Source organism: Apodemus sylvaticus, chromosome 3 (genome assembly GCF_947179515.1).
Source record: "Apodemus sylvaticus chromosome 3, mApoSyl1.1, whole genome shotgun sequence".
In the NCBI taxonomy this organism is placed as follows: domain Eukaryota; kingdom Metazoa; phylum Chordata; class Mammalia; order Rodentia; family Muridae; genus Apodemus; species Apodemus sylvaticus.
The window spans coordinates 155,062,469-155,084,060 of NC_067474.1; the positions used below are offsets into that span (position 1 = coordinate 155,062,469).

General features: G+C 45.9%; 1 protein-coding gene across 3 annotated transcripts in view; it reads right to left on the reverse strand.

Annotated features, from left to right (window-relative positions):
- Spen (spen family transcriptional repressor) overlaps nt 1-21,592 on the reverse strand; it is a 63,731-nt gene that overhangs the window by 34,248 nt on the left and 7,891 nt on the right. For all 3 annotated transcript variants that reach the window (XM_052177946.1, XM_052177945.1, XM_052177944.1), the window contains exons 2-3: nt 16,095-16,415; nt 11,274-11,750 (exon numbers count right to left, since the gene is read on the reverse strand). In XM_052177946.1, coding sequence (XP_052033906.1) covers nt 11,274-11,750; nt 16,095-16,415 — 798 coding nt within the window. The remainder of the gene's footprint in view (nt 1-11,273; nt 11,751-16,094; nt 16,416-21,592) is intronic.

Genomic DNA, 21,592 nt, shown 5'->3' on the forward strand with positions numbered 1-21,592 from the left:
CATTTCTGTTTAATATTCAGGATCTCCACAGTACCTCAAGCTTGACAGGCTCCTCCTTCCTCAGCCCTTGAGTGCAATGACTGCAAGTGTCAGCCACCATACCCAGCAAACTGTAGGATATTTAATTCCAAATGAAATCCCAGCTGGGTACACTGGAGGCAGCCTGAATCAATGCCTAAGTCAACAAGCTTTGAGGTTTTGTCCTTTCCAAATTTAACTTTAGAACTAACTCTCTGTCCTGTCCAGAACAAGAGAAAAGCCTGCTAGCGCCTACTTCTGAACATTCTCTGGAAGTATCCTCAGGCCCAAGGTCTGAAAGGCACTCAACTACCCAGAGACAGCTTAGCTTTACAACTTGGGGACACTGGCTTATTACTGAGAAACCTCAGCCTAAAGCTGTTCCCTTTAAATGCAACCATTTCTTTAGAATTTTCACCAAAGACACAAAGCCATAGTGCACAATAGCTGAGGCACTGTGACTCGGCATGTTCAAAAGCAGCTGTCCCTGCTAAGAAGAAGGGAGACCGTAGGCTGTCTGAGTTTTGATGTGGGACGTGTGTTCTGCCGCAGCACAGCACACCACCACTGCAGTCACAGACAGCAGTAAGAATCACTGCTGGAGATGTCAGTCAGACTTTTAAAATTCTTCACATTAAGCACTCTGGGAGGCAGAGGCAGGCAGATTTCTGAGTTCGAGACCAGCCTGGTCTACAGACTGAGTTCCAGGACAGCCAGGGCTACACAGAGAAACCCTGTCTTGGAAAAAAAAAAAAAAAACAAATCCAAAAACCAAAAACCAAAAACCAAACCAAAACAAAAAAATCAAAAAACAACAAAAACCCAAAACAACAACAACAACAACAAAACCTTCACATTAACCTGCTTTTCTTATCGACAGTAAGTTTAGCCAGCTGTGGTGGCCCAGAGTGAGGCTAGAACCTGGAGAGGCGCTCAGTGGTTCGCAGCCCTACCTTGAGGACCACAGTCCACACCCCAGGACTGACGATGCAAGCCAGGAGTCCTTCCTGCAAACAACTCTAAACCCTCACTCCTGCTCCGGGAGTCTGATGGCCTCTTCTGGCTTCCAAGCAGACAAGAATACACGCACACGCATGCACCCACAAATCTGGGCAGGTCTAAGATATAGAATGAGATTCTGTCAGGGGTGGGGGCACCTATACTGATTGGATGTAGAATCCTGCTCAGCGGGTATTAAATCTTAGCTTCCGTCCCCATCATTAAAAAGAGAAAAATTAGGGCCAGTGAGAGGGCTCAGAAGAGCAAAGACTGCTTTTCAAGAGGACCCAGATTCAATCCCCAGCGTGGCAGCTCTGTGTCTGTAACTCAACTCCAAGATCTGACTCCCTCATACACAGACATACATGCAAGCAAAACACTAATGTCCACAAAATAAAAATAAATTCTTTTTAAAAAGAAAGAAAAAAGTGGCAAGGAATTACTAAATACCAAGCTGAGAGTCAGGTCCCTCACACCTGCAGCCTGCACTCGGGAGGAGGGATGAGAGGCAGGATTTCTAGAACATCCTCCAGAAAGTGGGGGCCAGCCTGGGCTACTTGAGGAACTTGTATCAAAAAAATATATCAAAGAGGAAATGGCAGCACCTTTAAACCCAGCACCTGGAGGGAGAGGAAGGCAGATCTCTGAGTTCAAATGTCAGCCTAGTCTACATAGTAAATTCCAAAACAGCCAGGGCTACAGAGACCCTGCTTCGAAAACAACAAACATTACATCAAAGTTAAAATCCACACTATCAATGCACAGATCGACCCTAACTTGATTTAATTACTTTCGACCCAAGGAAAATCAACCCTGGCACAGTAAAAGGGGAAAAAAAATGAAAGCTGAGAACAGCCGCAGGGAGCTCTGGTCACCAGCTCTCCAGAGGAGGCGCTGATCCAGCAAGGCAGAGAGAGACAGGAGGACAGTGTACTACAGCAGAGGTGGGGGACAAGAGGACAGTATGACAGCAGCTGGCCGGCAGCCCCGCCTCTGGACTTGGCGGAGACCGCCCCCTCGAGCACACCCACTCCACACCCACACCACCCTGCCAACCAGTCCCAACAGCAATTTCTGCCCACTGTGCCCAGCAACACCACTAACACAAGGCAAACGCTGGCAAAACAAGGAAGCTTTCAGGAGGTGGCAAACAGCCAACTCAAACCGAATAATTCCAGTTCAGGCTGGTTCAAGATACAAACACACAATTCCTAGCTTCTCAAACAAAACTCAGCAGCGGATTCCAGGTTCTTTTCTCCAGTGGCAGAGCAAACCCAAGTCAGTTCAGCATCTAAGCCCCAATCTGAAGACTATTCTTCTGGCCCTAAAGCCGCCAGAAGACAGACAGATGGACACACACACACACACTCCTTTTAAACATTACTAAAATTCTAAACTTGACATCGTTTCTGGGAAAACAGCTGGGAAATGCTCCCAGATCACCACAGTCTGAACCGCCCAGCCCAGCCACGCCCACAGCCTTAAGACACAAAGTGTGTGGCCAAAACAGAACATCTGCAAAAAAAGGCTATGCAGTGACCCCTGCAGGCTGCCATGGAAGGGAAGGGAAACCCTGCAGTGTCCTCACCAGAACACTAAACACACTCCACCTTCCCACTGCCCTACACTACATGAAGCAGAGCTCGCACAGACACTCTGGGGCAGGGAGGGGGGAGTTGCTGTCCCTCAGATCTGGCACTGACTACCAGTTCTGAAGGTAACTTCCAGGAAAATCTGTACACCACACTTCAAGGAAGCTGAACACTGGTACATAATACTATTAATTGGCTTTTACTGGATCCCATCAAAAACAGTAAGAAATTACAAACTAGGAACTTCACCTGATAGCTAGAAAGGCCCACAGTCAAGATTATAGTTTTTGCTCAGCACATCTGTGACACTGTTTTCTGAACCCTTAGCGAGGCCCCAGTCACACAGAAGGCAATGCTGCACCTTACTTGGGCTTTTATTTCACCTAAGTGCAAATATTTGCATCTTAGGTGAAAACGCGGGCCAGAGACCATTTAAAAGCCACCCCTCATAAGACTATGCAAGGACGGGGGATGGGGCTTAGGGGAGACAGCAAAGGGCGCGGGGCTAGACCCAACTCCTCAAAACAAAGCAAAACAACCCTCTACCTTTAATTTTTGACCCTGCTGTTTAAGTAAAAAGATTCTCTAAACCTTTGCTTGAAATCTTCCTGAGTGCCCCAAAAGATACATATTTCATTTGTTAGTCCAAAAAAAGCAATATAAACCTAACTGCTGACTCTCACAAATTCACGTGTGTACTTCTTTTTCAACTGACAAGACATAGCAACTTTCTTCATAACACTCAAATGGGAAAAATAATGTCTCTGTTTCAGCAAGTCATCATTTTTTTTAAAAAGATTTGTTAATTTATTTTATGTATATGAGTATACTGTAGCTGTACAGATAGATGGTTGTGAGCCATCGTGTGGTTGCTGAACTCAGGATCTCTGCTCACTCCGGCCCAAAGATTTATTTATTTATTATATGTAAGTACACTGTAGCTGTCTTCAGACACACCAGAAGAGGGCGTCAGATCCCATTACAGATGATTGTAAGCCACCACGTGGTTGCTGAGATTTGAACACAGAACTTTTGGAAGAGCAGTCAGTGTTCTTAACTGCTGAGCCATCTCTCCAGCCCTAAGCAATTCATCTTAATCTGATTGATTGATTGATTGATTGATTGATTATACAGGGTCTCACTATGTACAATAGTTGAGCCTCCAGTGTACTGGAACTAAAGGTGTGCACCACCACACTCAGCAAGAAACTCTTACTTGGGACTGGAGAGATGGCTCAGTGGTTAAGAGAATTGACTACTTATCCCTGTAGAGCTGTCACTTAAGGCCAGCTAGCCTGGCAGGGGTGGTGGGGAACAAGAGACCTTGCCTCAGCGCAGATGGAAGGCCAGGAAGGACAGACATGTTCACTGTGGCAGGAGTGTACCATACACACACCAAGCAGTTCATTCTCCTCATTAACTCCTAGAAAAAGCACACTTACAAAAGCTAAGCAAAGGTGTCGAATGATGACCAGTCACCAAGCCCAGGGTTCTCTCACACATTCTTTCAAACTCTACAAGTGACGCAAATTTGGAAGTGTTTCTATTTGAGCTGGAGAGAAAGCTGTCTTTCACAACTTAAATCAGTGAACTTCACGAGCTTGTAGGGTTAAAACTTCTTCTACAAAGCTCCTTGTGATCTATACAGAACATGCAGATATTCACAAACCATGTGCAGACTTCATCCTCACAGGTAAAAAAGAGAATATTGACCAGGGTCGTTTCTGTCTGTTTTATCTTTTGAGACAGGCTTTCTCTGTATAGCTCTGGCTGTCCTGGAACTTGCTGTGTAAACCAGGCTGGCCTCAAGCTCAGAAACAGGCTGCCTCTGTGTCCCGAGTGCTGGGATTAAAATCATGCTCCACCATGACTGGCTTCTGTTGTTTGTTGAGACATTATCTCACTGTATAGGCCAGGATGGCCTCCAAAATACTAGGATTACATTATGCTGACATTTTTTAAATTAAAAGTATCTTTTTCATCACCTTTTAATACCTAATGTCAAAATATTCAGGGGCCATTAAGTATATCTCAGTGGCAAAGCAAGGTCTTCATTAGCTCCCCAACAGCAGGTCGGAGTGGGGATTTAAAATTTATTCAATATTTTAATTATATTTTTAAAACTTTTAACCAAAATTCAGCTAAGATAAAATTGCAAACTGTCCAGAATTCGGGGATCTCAGTAGTATCATAGACAACTTTCTTTTTCATTTCAGACAGAGTCTCCCGTATCCTTAGGCTGACCCAAGTGTGCCGAGGAAACAGAGGGTGGCCCTGAACCCTGATCACCCTGACAAGTCCAGGATTAGAACATCATTCATGACCATGCCCATTCATAGACAACTTTTAATATAATTTGCTCAACCATTTTTATTTAAAAATAAATACATCTATAAATATCTCTAGGAAAAAAAAAAAAACTTTAAAAACCTTTTCAGGACAGCAAAATGACTAATGTGGTTAAAAGAAAGTTGGCTCCAAACTTGAGAAGCTCATTGGAGAAGAGATAGAATCCACGCCCTGTCAGCGTCCTCCAGACTCTACACAAACTGTGCTGTACAAACACCACTCCCATATACACACAGAATAAGTGGTTTGGAAAACTTCACAGCCATCTTTAACTCCAGCTCCATAGGATCTGAGGCTTTTCCTGGCGTCCCTGGGCCACGCATATACATGTGCTCACACATATGAACACATAAATAAAGTTAATCTTTTAAAATTTACATTTTAGCCAGGTGCAGTGGCACACACCTTGCATCCCAACACTCAAGAGGGACAGACAGATCTTTCTGCGTTTGAGCCCAGCCTGGCCTACACAGTAAACCTCACTTTAAAAACAACCAAAACATTTTTTGTTCAGTTTCCTTTCAAGAAAAAGTAGACTGCTCTTCTGTCAAGGCAATGTATCAAGGAAGGCGGCAACAGTACCGCACCCAGGGTGAGGCACTAGGGACCAAACCCAGGGCTTTACACATGTCTGACCAACACTTAACTAATGATCCAGCCCACACCTAAGGTCCCGGTGACTCAGGCTCCCCAGAGGCTCGATTTGCTGGTCTGTGCTCCTAGTACCATGCTAAGCCAACGAAGCAGCCAAAGGCTGTCTAATGAAGACTCAGACGTGGGAAGAGGGAAGAGGCACCCAAACCCCGGCAGGCAACGCAGTCCATTTTGAGAATTTCAACTACCAGTCACAGTGGTTTCAAACACTCAGGAAACTTAATGCATTTAAAAGTAATCTGCTAGAAACCATGAAGCGAGGCTGGTCTCAAAGTGATGAAGTGGCTGTGGCCAATAAGACTCAGGCCAAGTCACAGTTTGTTGTGCCCAAACAAACAAACAACGTGCTCTGGCCCGGCAGTGGCGCTGCAGGCTTTAATTCCAGCATATGGAAGGTTAGAGGCAGCGGATCGGAGTCTTTGGGCCAGCTTGCTCTTCCCAGAGTTCCAGAATAGCCAGGACTACATGTTGAGGACTCACAGAGTGGCTCAGTTGAATAAAGGCTCCTCCGCACAAGTCTGGCCACTGGAGTTAGTGAGTTAGAGTGGGTGAGTTAGGCACCCACCTAAGGGGGGAATAGAACCAACTCCACAATGTTGTCCTCTGACCTCAACAAGCACGTCCTTGCACGCACGCATGCACGCACCAAATTTAATCAGTAAGTCTTCTGCTGAAGGCAAGCGGTGGACGGCAGCTACAACAAAGGCCCTCCAGCAGCACCGGGCAGCCGAGCTCACACAGGGCCTGCTTCCTTCTCACCAGCTAACTACGGTGAAAAGCTGGAGAAAAGCTTTCAGGAAGGCTGCACAACCACTAAACCTGGACCGGCTCACTTCCGGTGGGCTGCTGGAAGTCTTGCTAAACTCCCAGTCAGCCAAACTGACAGAGCAACTCTTTATGGTATGGACAGTTTATACTGTACAATACACAAAACAATGTTAATTCCAAACATCTTCGAACAGCTTTTGTGATTATTACATTTAAAAATTATCTAAAAAGAGGGAGGGAAGGGGGCTTGTTTCAGTGCTTCCATCTGGGGTTTTAGTTTTGCAGTTTTGGAAGACGTGTCTGAAACAGGGTCTCGCTGTGTGCCTGGCTGGCATGGAACTCACTGTAAACCACGCTGGCCTTGAGCTCACACAGATCTGCCCGCTTCTACCCTCCCGGTGAACATGTGTCTTCAGGTTGTCTTACCAACAGGTTATGCATCCCAAACTGACCTCAAAATTCACTATGTAGCTGAGGGTGCCCTCGAAGTTCTGATCCTCCTGTTTAAGTGATAAATGTATACACCACGCCTGATTTAAAAGAGCGATTTCTTCCCAAAAGGAAATTAAACTGTATAAATTTGTTAACATTTCAAAATATTACTCTCTTCATATTCTTTAAATTATAGAGGAAAAGAAAAATCTGAAAAAAGACCGCAGGGCTAAGAGATCCTTCTCAGTACCACAAGACTAACTCACTTGCGACCACCTGACCAGCGGCCCCTGTGGTGCTGTTCTCTGGGGAGCCCTGGCAGTGCCATCACTGGCTCAGTCTCGTCTATGAGCCTTCGCCCTGGCTCTCAGCACACTGTGACCCACCCACGCACACGCAGCCACTCTCTGGCACAGCCGGCTTTCCTTCCCCGAGGACCTAACCCACCACTGTAATCCTACTTTGAGTTTACAGCCGCCTTCCCATGGTTTTGATGGGACTGGTTTGGTTGGCTGACTGTTGGTTTTTCTGCAGAGCAGGGTGGTTTGGGTTTGAGGGTCTTTTTTTGTTTGCTGATGCTGTGCGCTGCAGAACAGACTTAGACTTGCTAGGCCATCACTCAGCACTGGAGCCAGCCCAGCAGCCCAAAGTACACGTCTCATCAGCTATCTCTGTCTAAACCCTTACGTGCTTATCTCTGCATAAAGAGCCAAACCCTGGGGGCTGAAGAGATGGCTCTAAGATTAACAGCGCTAGCTGCTCTTTCAGAGGACCTGACTTCAGTTTTGAGCACCCACACAGTGACTTATACTGTCCATACTCTAGTTCCAGGATACGCAACATTATCTTCTGATCTCTGTAGACGCCAGGCACACATGGCATGCATATATACATGCCGCCAAGACGCTAACACACATAAAAAAATTAAATTTGGGTTGCAGAGATGGCTCGGTGGTTAAGAGCACTGACCATTCTAGACTACAGGACTTCTAGAGGTCCTGTAGTTCCCAGCAAATACATAGTAACTCAACCACAGCAATGGGCTCTGATGCCCTCTTCTGGTGTGTCTGCAGACAGTGACAGTGTGCTTACATACATAACATAAATAAAATCTTAAAAGCAAAAATAAAATAAAGTTTAAAGAATAAAATCCTAAACTATTAATATGTTTAACCATTTTTAAATTATCTGCTGGTGTTACCCAAGCATGGTAACATACACCATTAATGTCAGCACTCAGGATACAGAGACTGGTGATTGAATTTGAGGCCAGCCTGGTCTACACAATAAAGTTTCAGGTCAGTCAGAGCTGTGTAGAAAGACCTTGTCACACACAAAAATTATCCACTGAGCCGGGCAGTGGTGGCGCACGCCTGTAATCCCAGCACTTGGGAGGCAGAGGCAAGCATATTTCTGAGTTCGAGGCCAGCCTGGTCTACAGAGTGAGTTCCAGGACAGCCATGGCCATACAGAGAAACCCTGTCTCAAAAAAAAAAACCAAAATCCAAAAAAAAAAAAAAAAAAAAAAAAAATTATCTGCTGATATCAAAACATTCAGATCATTGCTCTGCCCACAAAAGTCCTAAATTAAAATGCTTTTCTCCTTGCATTCTACATATTCTTCACGCCGGACCCATGCCCTCTCTGAGGCCTCAAGGTTCTCCCACCACCACCAGTGTGTGTGTGTGTGTGTGTGTGTGTGTGTGTAATTAATTAAGCTAATTAAACTGCTGAGCTGGTCAGACGCTGTCCTTCCTAGACAGGGTCACCTGCAGCAGGTGTCACACGAGCACACACACACACACACACACACACACACACACACAGAATATTTGTAAATATACACATGCACATTTTCTTATTACTACATTATGAAAGGAAACCAATAAACCGAGAAATGTATTAACATCTCTTCAAAGAGGTTAAACAAGCTGGGTGGTGGTGGCGCATGCCTTTGATCCCAGCACCTGGGAGGCAGAGGCATGCAGATTTCTGAGTTCAAGGCCAGCCTGGTCCAGGACAGCCAGGGATATACAGAGAAACCCTGCCCCGAGGGGGGAGGGAACAATCCCCCCTCCCAAAAAAGGGTTAAACAAACAAGCTGAAGACAGGACTCAATTGGCAGCCGGCTTGCCATGCACACAGAGAGCCCAGGCTCAATCTGAAGAACCCCATACACCAGGGCATGGTGTCACACACTTGTAATGTCAACATGCCCAAGCCCATCAGGTGCAGTCCTCTGATAGCTAGCCTGAAGCCCTGCCTTCTTGGTGATGTGTGCCTTACCAGTGCAAATCAGCCATGCAGAGTACAAAGGGCACGAAAGTTGTACATTTTAAACAGACAAAACGCCTTGTGGGCAAAGCTAATTAAACCGCTGAGCAGGTCAGACGCTGTCCTTCCTGGACAGGGTCACCTGCAGCAGCTACCTTAGAACCTCCCGGCTCACCCACTTTCTCCCTGATGCTCGGTCCTTGGGTCCTTTCCAGGGACATCCTGCCCTTCTTCACCTTCAGACTGTCAGAACAGAGCTTAGCACCGTGAGCATCAGATCGCATGTGCATTCAAGCTTGGCATCTCGGCCACACTAAGCAAGGCCTTCAGTATAAAGCTAGCCCAGGGCCTGACCTCATGGACTTACTTTCCTGACACCAACATCAACACCCACACCTCACACCTCACACCCTTTTAGTCAGGCTCTGATCCCTGAGATCCTAGGGGGTTCCTTCTCTGGGCAGGTCCTAGAGAAACGACATAGGAGAAGTAAAACACAACATTTTATCACGGTCCACAGGCCTCAGGACTCAAACGACCTTCATCCACTCTTTGACCAGCTAACAAGCTGATTCGACTTCTCTGGCTTCCTAAAGTAAGTACCAGATGACTTTAGGAAATTCACACAGCAATTTCCTAATAGTGAGATCATAGCTAGAGTAAGATGACGACGCTAGGGGCTGGAGAGATGGCTCAGCGGTTAAGAGCACCGACTGCTCTTCCAGAGGTCTAGAGTTCAATTCCCAGCAGCCACATGGTGGCTCACAACCATCCCTAACAGCTACAGTGTACTTAGACACAACAATAAATAAATCTTTAAACTGGAGCTGGATTGAGCAAGCAGAGGTCCTGAATTCAAATTCCCAGCAATGATGATGGGTTACAACCATCAGTACAGCTACAGTGTACTCATGTATATAAAATAAGTAAGCAAGTAAATAAATAAACAAACAAACCTTTAAAAAGGAAGATGTGGCTAAGCGTCTCCATTTGACTTTTTGGAATTAGGCAATTTAGGAAACCTTGGAGCTATTCAATCGCATGGACATTTGTTTCTCTTAAGTGTAAGCACATAATACTGAAAGAAAATTGTGGACTTTTTAATCAGGTCACAGAAGCTGTGTGTCCTAGGTTTATAATACATACCACCCAAATGTAAACATAGGGCGGGCGCCTTGTTTAACAGTCTGAATAACAACAGACAGAAGCAATGCACAAGCCTGCAGCGGCCATGAAGCCAACGACAGGGGCCATGGAAAGGGGTTGTATTCTGAGGTCATAGCAAGCACACCACAAGCCGCTTTCAGTTTACTATTCACAATAAATAAGAGTATTATTTGTTCTCTGGGAATTTGGGTCTCTTCAGCTATGGGGAGTGGCAGATTCGAACAAGGGCTTACTGTGCAGGCACGGTGGGGCCTCTCTTGACGCAGCCTCCCGTGTGGCAGGCATTACAGGTGTGTGCCGCTGTACCTACTTATACAGTAAAGTTCACATAAGCAATGAGAAAGCAGGGCGGGGGATGCACAAGTCACAAGGAAAACTATCTAATGTGCCTAAGGATTGTACCATCTACTCAACTCTACTTTGAAACCAAAGTTTTGGAACACTTTAGCTTAGAGCCTAGGCTCTAAGTCTCCTTGTTAATCACCTTCAACTTATTATTGTTATCTCTAACATAAAACTCCTTCATATCCAAAAAAGCCCAGCATTGGAGTTTTCGTAGCCTTGAAGAACAACACTGTAACTCTGGGTGAAAGAATACACTTATAAAATTGGTAATGCACACTGTGGTGTTAAAATATGCTTAAAGTTGATTTACTTGCTGAAAATAAATGTATTCATTCCACCAACACATTTAACAAAACAGCTTTCAGAAACATTTGGCCCCATGGAGAAGTTGACTCCGCACACTTAAGAAAGAAGTTAAAAAGAAACTCCAGAGATCAGGCTCACCAGACTTCCATCCGTATTTCTCTTCCTTCCCAGCAACTTAATTTTAACAACAGCTCTGACAAACCACCACTTAAGAGTCTGGTTAACTTGCTATCTGCATGTTACTCATTAGACACAAGATCCAAGATTGCTTTCTTTAGACATCAAGTGCTATGGGTCATTACCAGCGACCACTGAGTGTTGGAGGACACGTGACTAGCTCGCCTCCTGAGCGGCTGAGAGCCTGCCTACCTGTCGGTGCTGGTGGTGGTGCTGCTGCTGATGGAGTCACTGCTGGAGGATCGACTCCTGGAGCCGCTGCCGCTGGGGGACCTGGTGGGTCTGGACGCTTGGCTGGCCAGCCTCTGTGGGGACTGGTTTCTAGACTGGGACGAGTGTGGTGAGCGGCTCCTGCTGTGCTGGTAACTGCGCTCCGGCCTTCTGCCTCGCACCTCCCGGGTAATGTCGTCCCTGTAGATATCCCTGTGTACCACACTGGGCAGTGTAAACTGCTCCCGAGCCCTAGGTTCGTATCGGGGGTCATGAGCATCAAAGCGGTTTGGACTTCGACTCCGAGAAGTGTAATAGAGCCCGTGCTGTAAGGTCCGCTCCCGAGGGTCTCTATAGTAATCCTGATCGTAATGTCTTGTCCGATCAAATGCTCCTGTCCCCCGTTCATGGTGTCCATAGGCACTATGTTCATAAGCACGCTCCCTGTTATCTGAAGCCCTGCATTTAGGAGGGGAAAATATTTAATCAGAAAGGAGCACGCAAAACTGAAGGCCAGTCATGCAAACATTCCCGTCAGAGCTGCCTTCACACCTCGCCTCTCACAGCACAAACCTTAGAGTAAGCGGACACTCACATGCTCTGCATTGTACTTGACTCTAAAATCTCCTTTATATACTGGGCCTTACTTGGCAGGAATCCCTTAATTGGGGGTTTTCCAATTGTATCAAAAGAGCTGTGTATGTGTGTGTGTATTTGTGTGTGTGTGTGTATGTGTGTTTGTGTGTGTGTATTTGTGTTTGTGTGTGTGTGTTTCTTCTGTTTCTGTTGGTTGTTTTAAAGGCCTCCTACAGCTTTAGGCTAGCCTCACACTCCTCCCTACAGATATGGATGACCTTCAACTTCCAGACATCAGGGTCACAGGCAAGAGTCACAATGACCCTGATTTTAATTCCAAAAGGCAGGGTCTCGCTATGTAACACTGGCAGACCAAGCCTCAAATTCAAGAGCTCTGCCTGCCTCCGCCTCCAAGTGCTGGGGTGAGAAGAGGGCGATCAGGCCCAACTTAATGGTAAAGGCTTTTTTTGTTTTTGCAGTTTCATCTGAGTAAAACATACTATGCTTTTACTTATTTGCAGTTTACTTTGGGACACATCTGCATACTGCATTGAGAAGACGCTAGAGCCTGAGACAGCCCGTGTCTGCGGTGGAAAGATTACCAAACAAACAAACAAAAAAATCAGATGCAACATTTTCTTACTCCTCAACTTTCCTTCCCTTGGAGACAGCCAGGGTCCTGTAAGTTACCTGGTCAGGACAGACCTCTAACTTCCAACCCACCTGCTTCAGTCTCCCTGGGAACTGGAACTCTAAGGCCTGAGCCAGTCAGGCCTCTCCTCCGTTTTTTATGCTTGGGTACTCTAAATAAATCACTAAGCTACATAAATTGCCCAGATAATTATATTTAAGAATGAAAAGGAATCTTAAGAAAAACTAGGATTATCAAAATCCTGGACATTGCTTAGCAGAGTCTGCACAACTTCAGCTAAGAATGGAAGGCATTTTATCTCCTTGTGCCCCCAAACACCATGACATCATTTTTAAATACCTATTCCGTTGTTCCTTTTCTTAAGGTGTGCGCTCAGTGACTGTAGGAAGTGGGTCTTCTTGGCTCTGACTGCACTCAGGGAGCCTGAGATGAAACCAGCAATGCCAGCAACTGTAAGCTACTCTGAGCAGCTATGAGCAAGGAACTAACTTAACACCACTGATTCTGTTCTGCAGCGCTGGCATCTGACCCAGAACCCTGCGCATGTGGAGGCAAGTGTCCTATCACTGGGCGACAGCCTCAGTCCCCTTAACAGTTAAGATGTGAATGCTCACCAAATATGCGTGTGCGCGCGCGTGTGTATGTGTGTGTGCGCACGCTCGCTAGCACATACAAAGGAATGTGGTAATTTCAGGTGTCAGGCACAGCAGCCCATGCTCACGCTCTTTATAAAGGTGGATGAGTCTCAGTGTGAGGCCAGTGAGACCCTGCCTCAAAAAGAAAGGAAAAAAGGAAAAGGAAGAGGAAGGAAGGCCCTACTCTTTGAAGAAATTCTGAGTTGTCTACTCTACAGGGCACACACCACTGTAGCTTCTCTGCCACCTCAACCTCTATCAATAATCTTCCATCAAAGAAATAAAGAATCATGAAAGATGAAGAATTAGAATCTCTCCAACAGGCCAGATTCAGAGTTCTGGGGGAGCTGACACCATCTTCTCCATCCACCCCCAGGCCTCCAGCACCTGCATCAGGACTCATCTTCATCTGCCAGTTCGCCCAGCACGAACCCTCCCACCCCAGACTGTGCGCTCCCATATGTCTGCACATATCTGAGACCACCTGGAGGACAAGCTGGGTGTGTCTTCCTTGACCTTTTGTTTTATTTTAATTTATTTTATTCGATTCTATTTTATTTTATTTTATTTTTGGTTTTTCAAGACAGGGTTTCTCTGTGTAGCCCTGGTTGTCCTGGAACTCACTCTGTAGACCAGGATGGCCTTGAACTCAGAAATCTGCCTGCCTCTGCCTCCCAAGTGCTGGGATTAAAGGCCCAGCCTTCCTTGACCATTTTAAACCTCATCTTTTTATCCACACTTTATAAGATCTAGAACGTACTGTGTAGATTAGGTTGGCCTCAAACTCAGAGACATTCACCTGCTTCTGCCTCCTTCTGCCAGAGGTGTATGTCACCACACCCAATACACAACTTATTTTTGAAGGTTTCTCACTTAACCTGGAGCCAAACAACTGAGCTGTGCTAACTGGCAAATAAGCCCCAGAGGTGCCTGTCTGCAGCTCCCAGAGAGGGGACAGCACCCAGCGCCTTGTCCGCAGCTCCCAGAGAGGGGACAGCACCCAGCGCCCTGTCTGCAGTTCCCCAGAGAGAGGGACAGCGCCCATCACTGCCGGTGATTTACTGGGTATTAGGATCTGAACTCAGGTCTTCGTGGTTGCGTAGAAAGCATCTCACGGACGAGCTATCTCCTCAGACTCCAGGCAGCTACTTTGGTCTCTTCTGCTGCCATCATGGGAAAACTTCTAGGCTGGTAAAGTGTGTGTGTGTGTGTGTGTGTGTGTGTGTGTGTGTGTGTGTGTGTGAGAGAGAGAGAGAGAGAGAGAGAGAGAGAGAGACAGAGAGAGAGAGATTTCCTTCTTGGTATATGAGTGACATTTTCCTTTTTTCATTAACTATAATTCTATTAAATGAACATTATTTTCCTTTTTCATTAACTGTAATTCCAAAATTGGACTATTTCAATGTCTAACAAGAAGGTTCCTTTGAGATGTACAAGAAAACATTTGTTTCTGCACACTACCAAGTGTTAATTGGTGAAGCCAAAATTAATGATATAACAGAAGCAATAAGCAACAGTTTTAGGCAGTTACTGCTACAGCTGGAATTTCACAAGTATGTGCAGTTCTTATCCATTAGGAAAACAGAGAGGCAGGCAGAGAGGAGCGGAGCTGCAATCTAACTGCTAGTCTCAGTTCATCTATTAGTGCTAAATGCATCTAGAGTTAGTGGGGAAGAGAAAAGTATGACTTGGGTTAGAAGAGGGGCTAATATACACAGGTCAGGACATACCAACCTTTTCCAACTGTGGAAACACGACCTATAATCCCAATTAAATCTAGGGAGAGAATTGTGAACATAACTTCCCCAATTTTGGCCCCTCTTACAGGGGTAATCCACCTTCTCAGTGGGCAAGGGTGTCAAATGATATTTAGATGAACCACAAGATAAAAAAAATCTTAGTGACCAGACAAATAATTCCACAGGAAGCAAGCAGTCCCAAACAAACTGTGACTCTTACACCCCCAGACTTCTTTCTTGAGACAGTAGGCAATTATAAATCGATCCACATTCACAAAACTCTGCATCGCTAAAGAGGAATCAGGCAATGGAGACGAGGAAAATGTCTCTATAATTCCAACCAGAGGAAGAGGATGCTGGTAACTGTTCACTTTTGTAGACATCCAGCCCAGTCAGCCTGACTGCTGTATCCACAACGGCAGTCCCAAACTAAAGTTCCCTCGGCAGGCGGTAGCCTGAGTAAGAAGTGACAGGAATCCTCTTCCCCTAGGCTACTGGAGTCTCGAGCTCACAGCATCCCATACATCCCAGCAGTTAGAAGTGGCTATATCCAGCATTTATAAATGTCCATCGCCTCAGTTTCCCCAATTCCATCGAGTGTAATTCCACAGAAAGTGAGTAGATCCAAGCCGGGAAATCAAATGTTGCCTGTGTTCTTCCTCACCCACGCACACATTTCCATGCTGGAGTACTGTTTGTAGCATCCAAGGGAGTGAATCAATGCTGTTCTGTGACAATCCAATCCGTTTGTAGACTGTACACACTGAAGACTGAGAGGTGCTATCAGCTTCTAAGAGCTTGGCAGGCTCTGACACTCCGGATATATTCCAAATAGCCTGAAGACAAAGCCGGCAGCACAATAACTCCACAGGTAGTGAGGCTATATCCAAGGAAGGCCTTGATAATATCCAAAAGGAGGACGCGTCCTTCCAGAAGCCAGGTAACCCCCAAACTGAAGCCCCACAGGAGCTCTTCTGCCATATGGTCTCCCCAGTAGATATCCAATCTGCTGCAGGAAATATCCTCTACGATTCAGTGAGGTACCAGCCACTGGGATAGAAATCACTTCCGTTTCCAACCCAAAACAGGAAACATTGAGAATGCCCAAAACTTTAAATCCATCTGGGGCCCCTAAATACGAGTTTCTGTTTCTCACCACATCAAATACAAAATACCTGCCTACCGAAACCTTGGAACTTACCCATCAAGTCTCCGCTCATAGCGTCCTTCTCGTGCATGAAGTGATGGTGGGGGACCATAAGCTGGCCCTCCAGCACTTCCTCTGAACCCAGAAACCTCTCTACTCCGAGATGCTATGGAAACTGTATCATCCAGCCCGCGAGCAGCACTCGGAATAGTGCCTGGTTCATTATAATCCGTGCGAAGGTCTCTGTCTCCCATTTTGTTGACGGAGTTGTGAGCTTTCTGTGCACTTTTGATGTCCACAAAATCCACAAAGGCAGCCACTCCTCCTTCAGACCCCCGCTTGGGGAGAATTTTGACACTTTCCACGCGGCCATATCTGGGGGGGGGGGAAAAGGAAGTAAAGTTATTTACATCAATAATTTTCCAAAAAGTAGTAATAATTTTACAAAATGTTTTCTTTTAGGATAACTTATATTACATACGTATAGGCCATGGCCTTCGAAGCTTTCTGATGGAGGTACCTGTCTCTATATGCTTACTGTGGGGAGACGCAGAGGCCCACGTCACGTTTCTTCCTTTACCTCCCTATGTCTGAGACGGGGATCTCACTGACCTTGATCTGGCTAGATGTGGTACCAGGAAGGAGATTACAGGAGAGAGTCTAGCTCTTGTGTGGATGCGGCAGACTGAACACACGCAGGTCTTCATGAACCACAGTAAGCATTTTACAATTTTACTTATCTCCCTGGTCCCCAAAATGACAACTTATAACTCCCACTTCAAACACACGCACGATCTCACAGATCGCTAGAGCTCATTTGCACTTCCATGTTTTATATACTCTGAAACGAGTATGTGGACATCATTACCTTATTACTCTCATCTATACCTATTGAAACTACCCTTACCCTTTCAAGAACACGTAGGTAAAATAAACTCCTCAAAAGTTCTCAGTAATCCTTACATTGTAAGAAAGATTATTAAATCTAAAGTAAGATCAAGATGGTTTTAAAACATTGAAGTGGGATGTAGGGGCTCCTGAAGGCAATCCCAACACGCAGGACAGGCAGAAAGACAGAGAAAGCTCAGAGGCCAGGCTGGCGCCGTGGCACAGACCTCATGCACAAACCTCATGGGAAGTCTGTGCATCATGACGATTTTCTGCTTACTAAGTTTATGTATTCACGTAGGCGCACGCACGCACGCACGCGACGGTGGGCAGGCGGCGGGCGTCACAGTTGGTTTTCCTCTGTCCACCATGTGGCTTCTGAGGATAAACTCAGACTGTCGGCTTGCACACGCTCTTACCCTTTACCCATTCAGCAGTCTCCCCAGCCCAGTAACTGGACTTCAGGTGCTTCGTCTCGGGGGTGGGGCAAGGCTTGTAAGACTCCTTCCTACCTGTCCAGCATCTACCTAAGCGCTGGGCTCATGGGCACTCACAGCCACCATGAGTGTCTGCACAACACTGGGAACTGAACCGGCTTCTGTGTGTTTTTCACAGCGCATATTAGAAAGGCAGGCACAGTGCTTCTAATACTGCATGAATTTGCTGACAATCTACAACCATAGTTTTACATCCACCCCCACCCCACCCCCAAAAAGGCTAACATTACCAGAGAGCAGATCTCTTCTGATCCTAGGATGATTTAAGTTACTGCTTCTTAAAAATGAAATACAGTAACAAAGTCTGTCTTATCAGAAACTCTTGTACAGGTGAACAAACTATTTGGTGCAACTGATTGACGAGGGCCAATAAGATGGCTCGGCAGGTAAGGCTGGCCAAGCCTGATGCCAGGCCTGAATTCAACCCAAGAACCACAGGACACAAGGAGAAAACTGACTCCAGAAGGCTAGCCCCTGTCATGGTGCACAAGCGCACACTTGACACACACACACACACACACACACACACACACAGGGAGGGGGGCAGTAAGCTGAGGGAACAGTTCAGTTCCTTTTGTAATTTAGGGGAAAGTTTAATAGAAATTTAAATGATTCTTCCTGTACAAACAAACTACCTTTATGACAAGAGATTTGAGTCTATTTTTTATATATATAAAATATGACGAACAAAACTCATCATACAATTCAACTTTTAAAAAAACAAAACAGGGACTCAGTAGTTGCGGCTGGCCCAGAACGTGCTGTATGAAGTGGGCCTGGCCTCGCCACCTGGCCTGCCCCTGCTTCCCCAGTGCTGGACAAGGGCTGTGTCACCAAGCACATTTGTTTACTAAACAGACAAAATGCTTTGAGAAAATAGCTTCCGCCGGCATGCACGCACAGATAATCTTGATCCTGTAATCCCAACACTTGGGAGGTAGAGACAGGAAGATTAAGAGTTCACAATCACCTTTGGCGAGTTCCAGGCCAGCCTAAACTCTAGGTGAGCCCATCAGAGAAAAGGAAGGGGAGAAGCGGGGAGGGGGAGACCTAGGTAGTTACTGTGAAGATCCAGCTGGCTTATGACCAAAGACTCAGCCCACCTGCCTCTGCCTCCTGAGTGCTGAGACTGAAGGTGTGCACCATCACCTCTCAGCAATTTTTTACTTTTTAACTTTGTGTATGTGTGTTTTGCCTGCATACATGTATGCACAGTGTGTGCATGCCTGGTGCCTTCCAAGGTTAGAAGAGGGGTTGAAATGGCAGCTGCTGATGGCTGAGCCACCGGGTGGGTGCTGGGAGTCGAACTGGGTATCTTCAAGTGCTCTCCTATCTGTTGAGTTGCGCCCCCTCCACCACCACCCCCCTACCCCCGGCCCAAGAGGACTTTCTTCCTAACACACCATTTTCCACCCCTAGCTGGCAGAACAGAGAGCTGACTAATCATCTAAGTTTTCAGGACGGAATGAAAAACTCCCCAAAATACTGTCAGGTTTCGACAAACTTAGTCTTTCAACATTCTGAACTGTCTTCAGCAAACACTAACAGTCCTTAGAGATCCTCTGAGGAATGTCACTTCAGTATGCTCATAAGTTCAGATTATATATTTGCGAACTCAGAACAGAGCAGAAGAACAGCCAGAGACTGTAAGAGGAGACTGGGCTGTGGTCCAGTGACAGCATGGCTTTACAAGTCATGTTCCGGGCTGGAGAGCTGGCCCAGGGCTACATCAGGCATTGCTGTTGCAGAGGACAAGGCCTCAGCTCCCACAAGCTGGATCAGATGACTCTAAACTGCCTGTAATTCCAGTTTCAGAGAATTTGATGGCCTCTTCTGGCCTTCATGGGCACCTGCACGTGCATTACATATACCATGCATACATATAATTTAAAATAAAAATGACATTTTTAGGGGCTGTAGAGATGGCTCATTGGAGAAGAGGCTGCTCTTACAGAGGACCTGGGTGTGGTTCCCAGCACCCACAGAGCAGCTCACAAGCACAATATCTGATGTTTTTCTCTGGCCTTCATCCACAGGCACCAGATACACATGTGGTACACAGACATACAGGAAAGCAAAACACTCCTACGCTTAAAATAATTAAATGTGTCTCTGCACATATATTATAGGTATATAGAATAGCATATATAGTTAAGAGAAAATAGCAAAGTTAAATAGTATGTATGCATATATACTGATGTGTGCACACACGCACAAGTACTGATCTTCCAGCAGACCTGACATTCTGTTTTCTTGTTTCTAGTGTTAGGGGGTTGAAAGGGTGGGAAAGGGGTAGAAAAGGGGTATTAAAAAAAGAACCCACAAAGTAGCCAAAGTCCAGCTACACCACTCAAAAGGTGTGCAGGGAGGTCAGCCATTCCATCCTTGGCTACATGATAACCAGTTCAGATCAAAAACAGGTAGAAGGGGCTGGAGAGATGGCGCAGCGGTTAAGAGCACTGACTGCTCTTCCAAAGGTCCTGAGTTCAATTCCCAGCAACCACATGGTGGCTCACAACCATCTGTAATTAGATCTGACGCCCTCTGCTGGTGTGTCTGAAGACAGCTACAGTGTACTTAATATAATAAATAAATAAATCTTAAAAAAAAAAAGGTGGAGGGCTACACGATAACCAGTTCAGATCAAAAACGGGTGGAGGGATCCTCTGCTTTGCCAAAAGAAAAGATTTTCTTGGGGTTTTTTGTTTGCTTGTTTGCTTGATTGATTGCTGTTGCTTAATTTTTTTTTGAGACAAGATCTTCCAGAGTAGCCTGGCTGGCTTTAAACAGTGATGTTCCTACCTCAGCCTCCTGAGTGCCTGCGTGCCCATGTCAGTCCACCAACCCCGCCAGGTTTTACTTTACCATCAAGATTCTGAGGCTGGAGAGAAGGCTCAGTGGCTGAGAGCACTTGTTACTCTTGCAGGAAACCAGGTTTTGGTTCCCAGCACTCACAAGGTGGCCCACAACCATCTGTAACTCCAGTTCCAAGGAATCTGATGGCCTCTTCTGATTCTGACCCCCATAGGCATCAGATACGCACGGCACACATACATACATGCAGGCAAAACACTCATACACATAAAATACAAACATTTAAAAAACACACAAGAAAGAAAGACAGAAAGAAAGAAAGACAGACAGAAAGAAAGAAAGACAGACAGAAAGCAAGCAGGTGGCAGGCAGGCAAAAGGTTCTACATGACCTCACTATATGTCAACTGACACACTTTCTGAAACCAGACACACTAGAAAGGCATTTTCTACTTTAAGTATACCTGTCTAGGGTAGTAATTTGTTATGATAATGGCCAACTGTTTATTTCATGGTGATGTTTAAAAAAATCTAATGTACAATTAATTTATATATGAAATTGATTTATAAAATTTAATTACAAGGGGCTGGAGAGATGGCTCAGTGGTTAAGAGCACTGGGTGGCCGGGCAGTGGTGGCGCACACCTTTAATCCAGCACTTGGGAGGCAGAGGCAGGCGGATTTCTGAGTTCGAGGTCAGCCTGGTCTACAGAGGAAGTTCAGGACAGCCAGGGCTACACAGAAAAACCCCTTACTCAAGAAACGACAACAACAAAACTCCTCAAAATCTCTAAATCCAGGAAAACCGTCCACTCAAAAGCCCTAGTTGTTCTTCTATGGTTTGGGTTGGTGAGACAGGGTTGCTAGAACCCTGGCATCCCTGAAGTCACCGTGGAGACCAAGCTGGCCTTTAACTGCATCCATGCCCTTGCTCACTCTGCCTCTGGATGTGGGCATCACAAGTGAGCCAGCACTGAGCCCCCTGGACTCACTATGGAGAAGGCTGAGATCCTGAGCTACCCCGCCCTTGGAGCGACAGGCTCAGAAGGGAAGGAACAGGACTTAATACAATTGGTCGAGGTATGTTCTCTCTCTAGCCGAGCAAAGAAAACCTGTGTGGTTGTGGTCCATACAACCCTGGGGGAAGTAGCAAAGGTTGATTATAATGCAAAATCCCTACATGGACAGGAAAAGTGACAACCCACTCCATCCTCCTCAAAAGAAGAGAAGGAAAGCAAAGACTAAAGAAATCAACCCACAAGAGAGAGACAAGATCTGGGAGCAGAGCTCAGTGACGGAGCACGTGCCTGTATATGAAGCTCCGGATTTAATCACCAACATGAGAGAGAGGGAA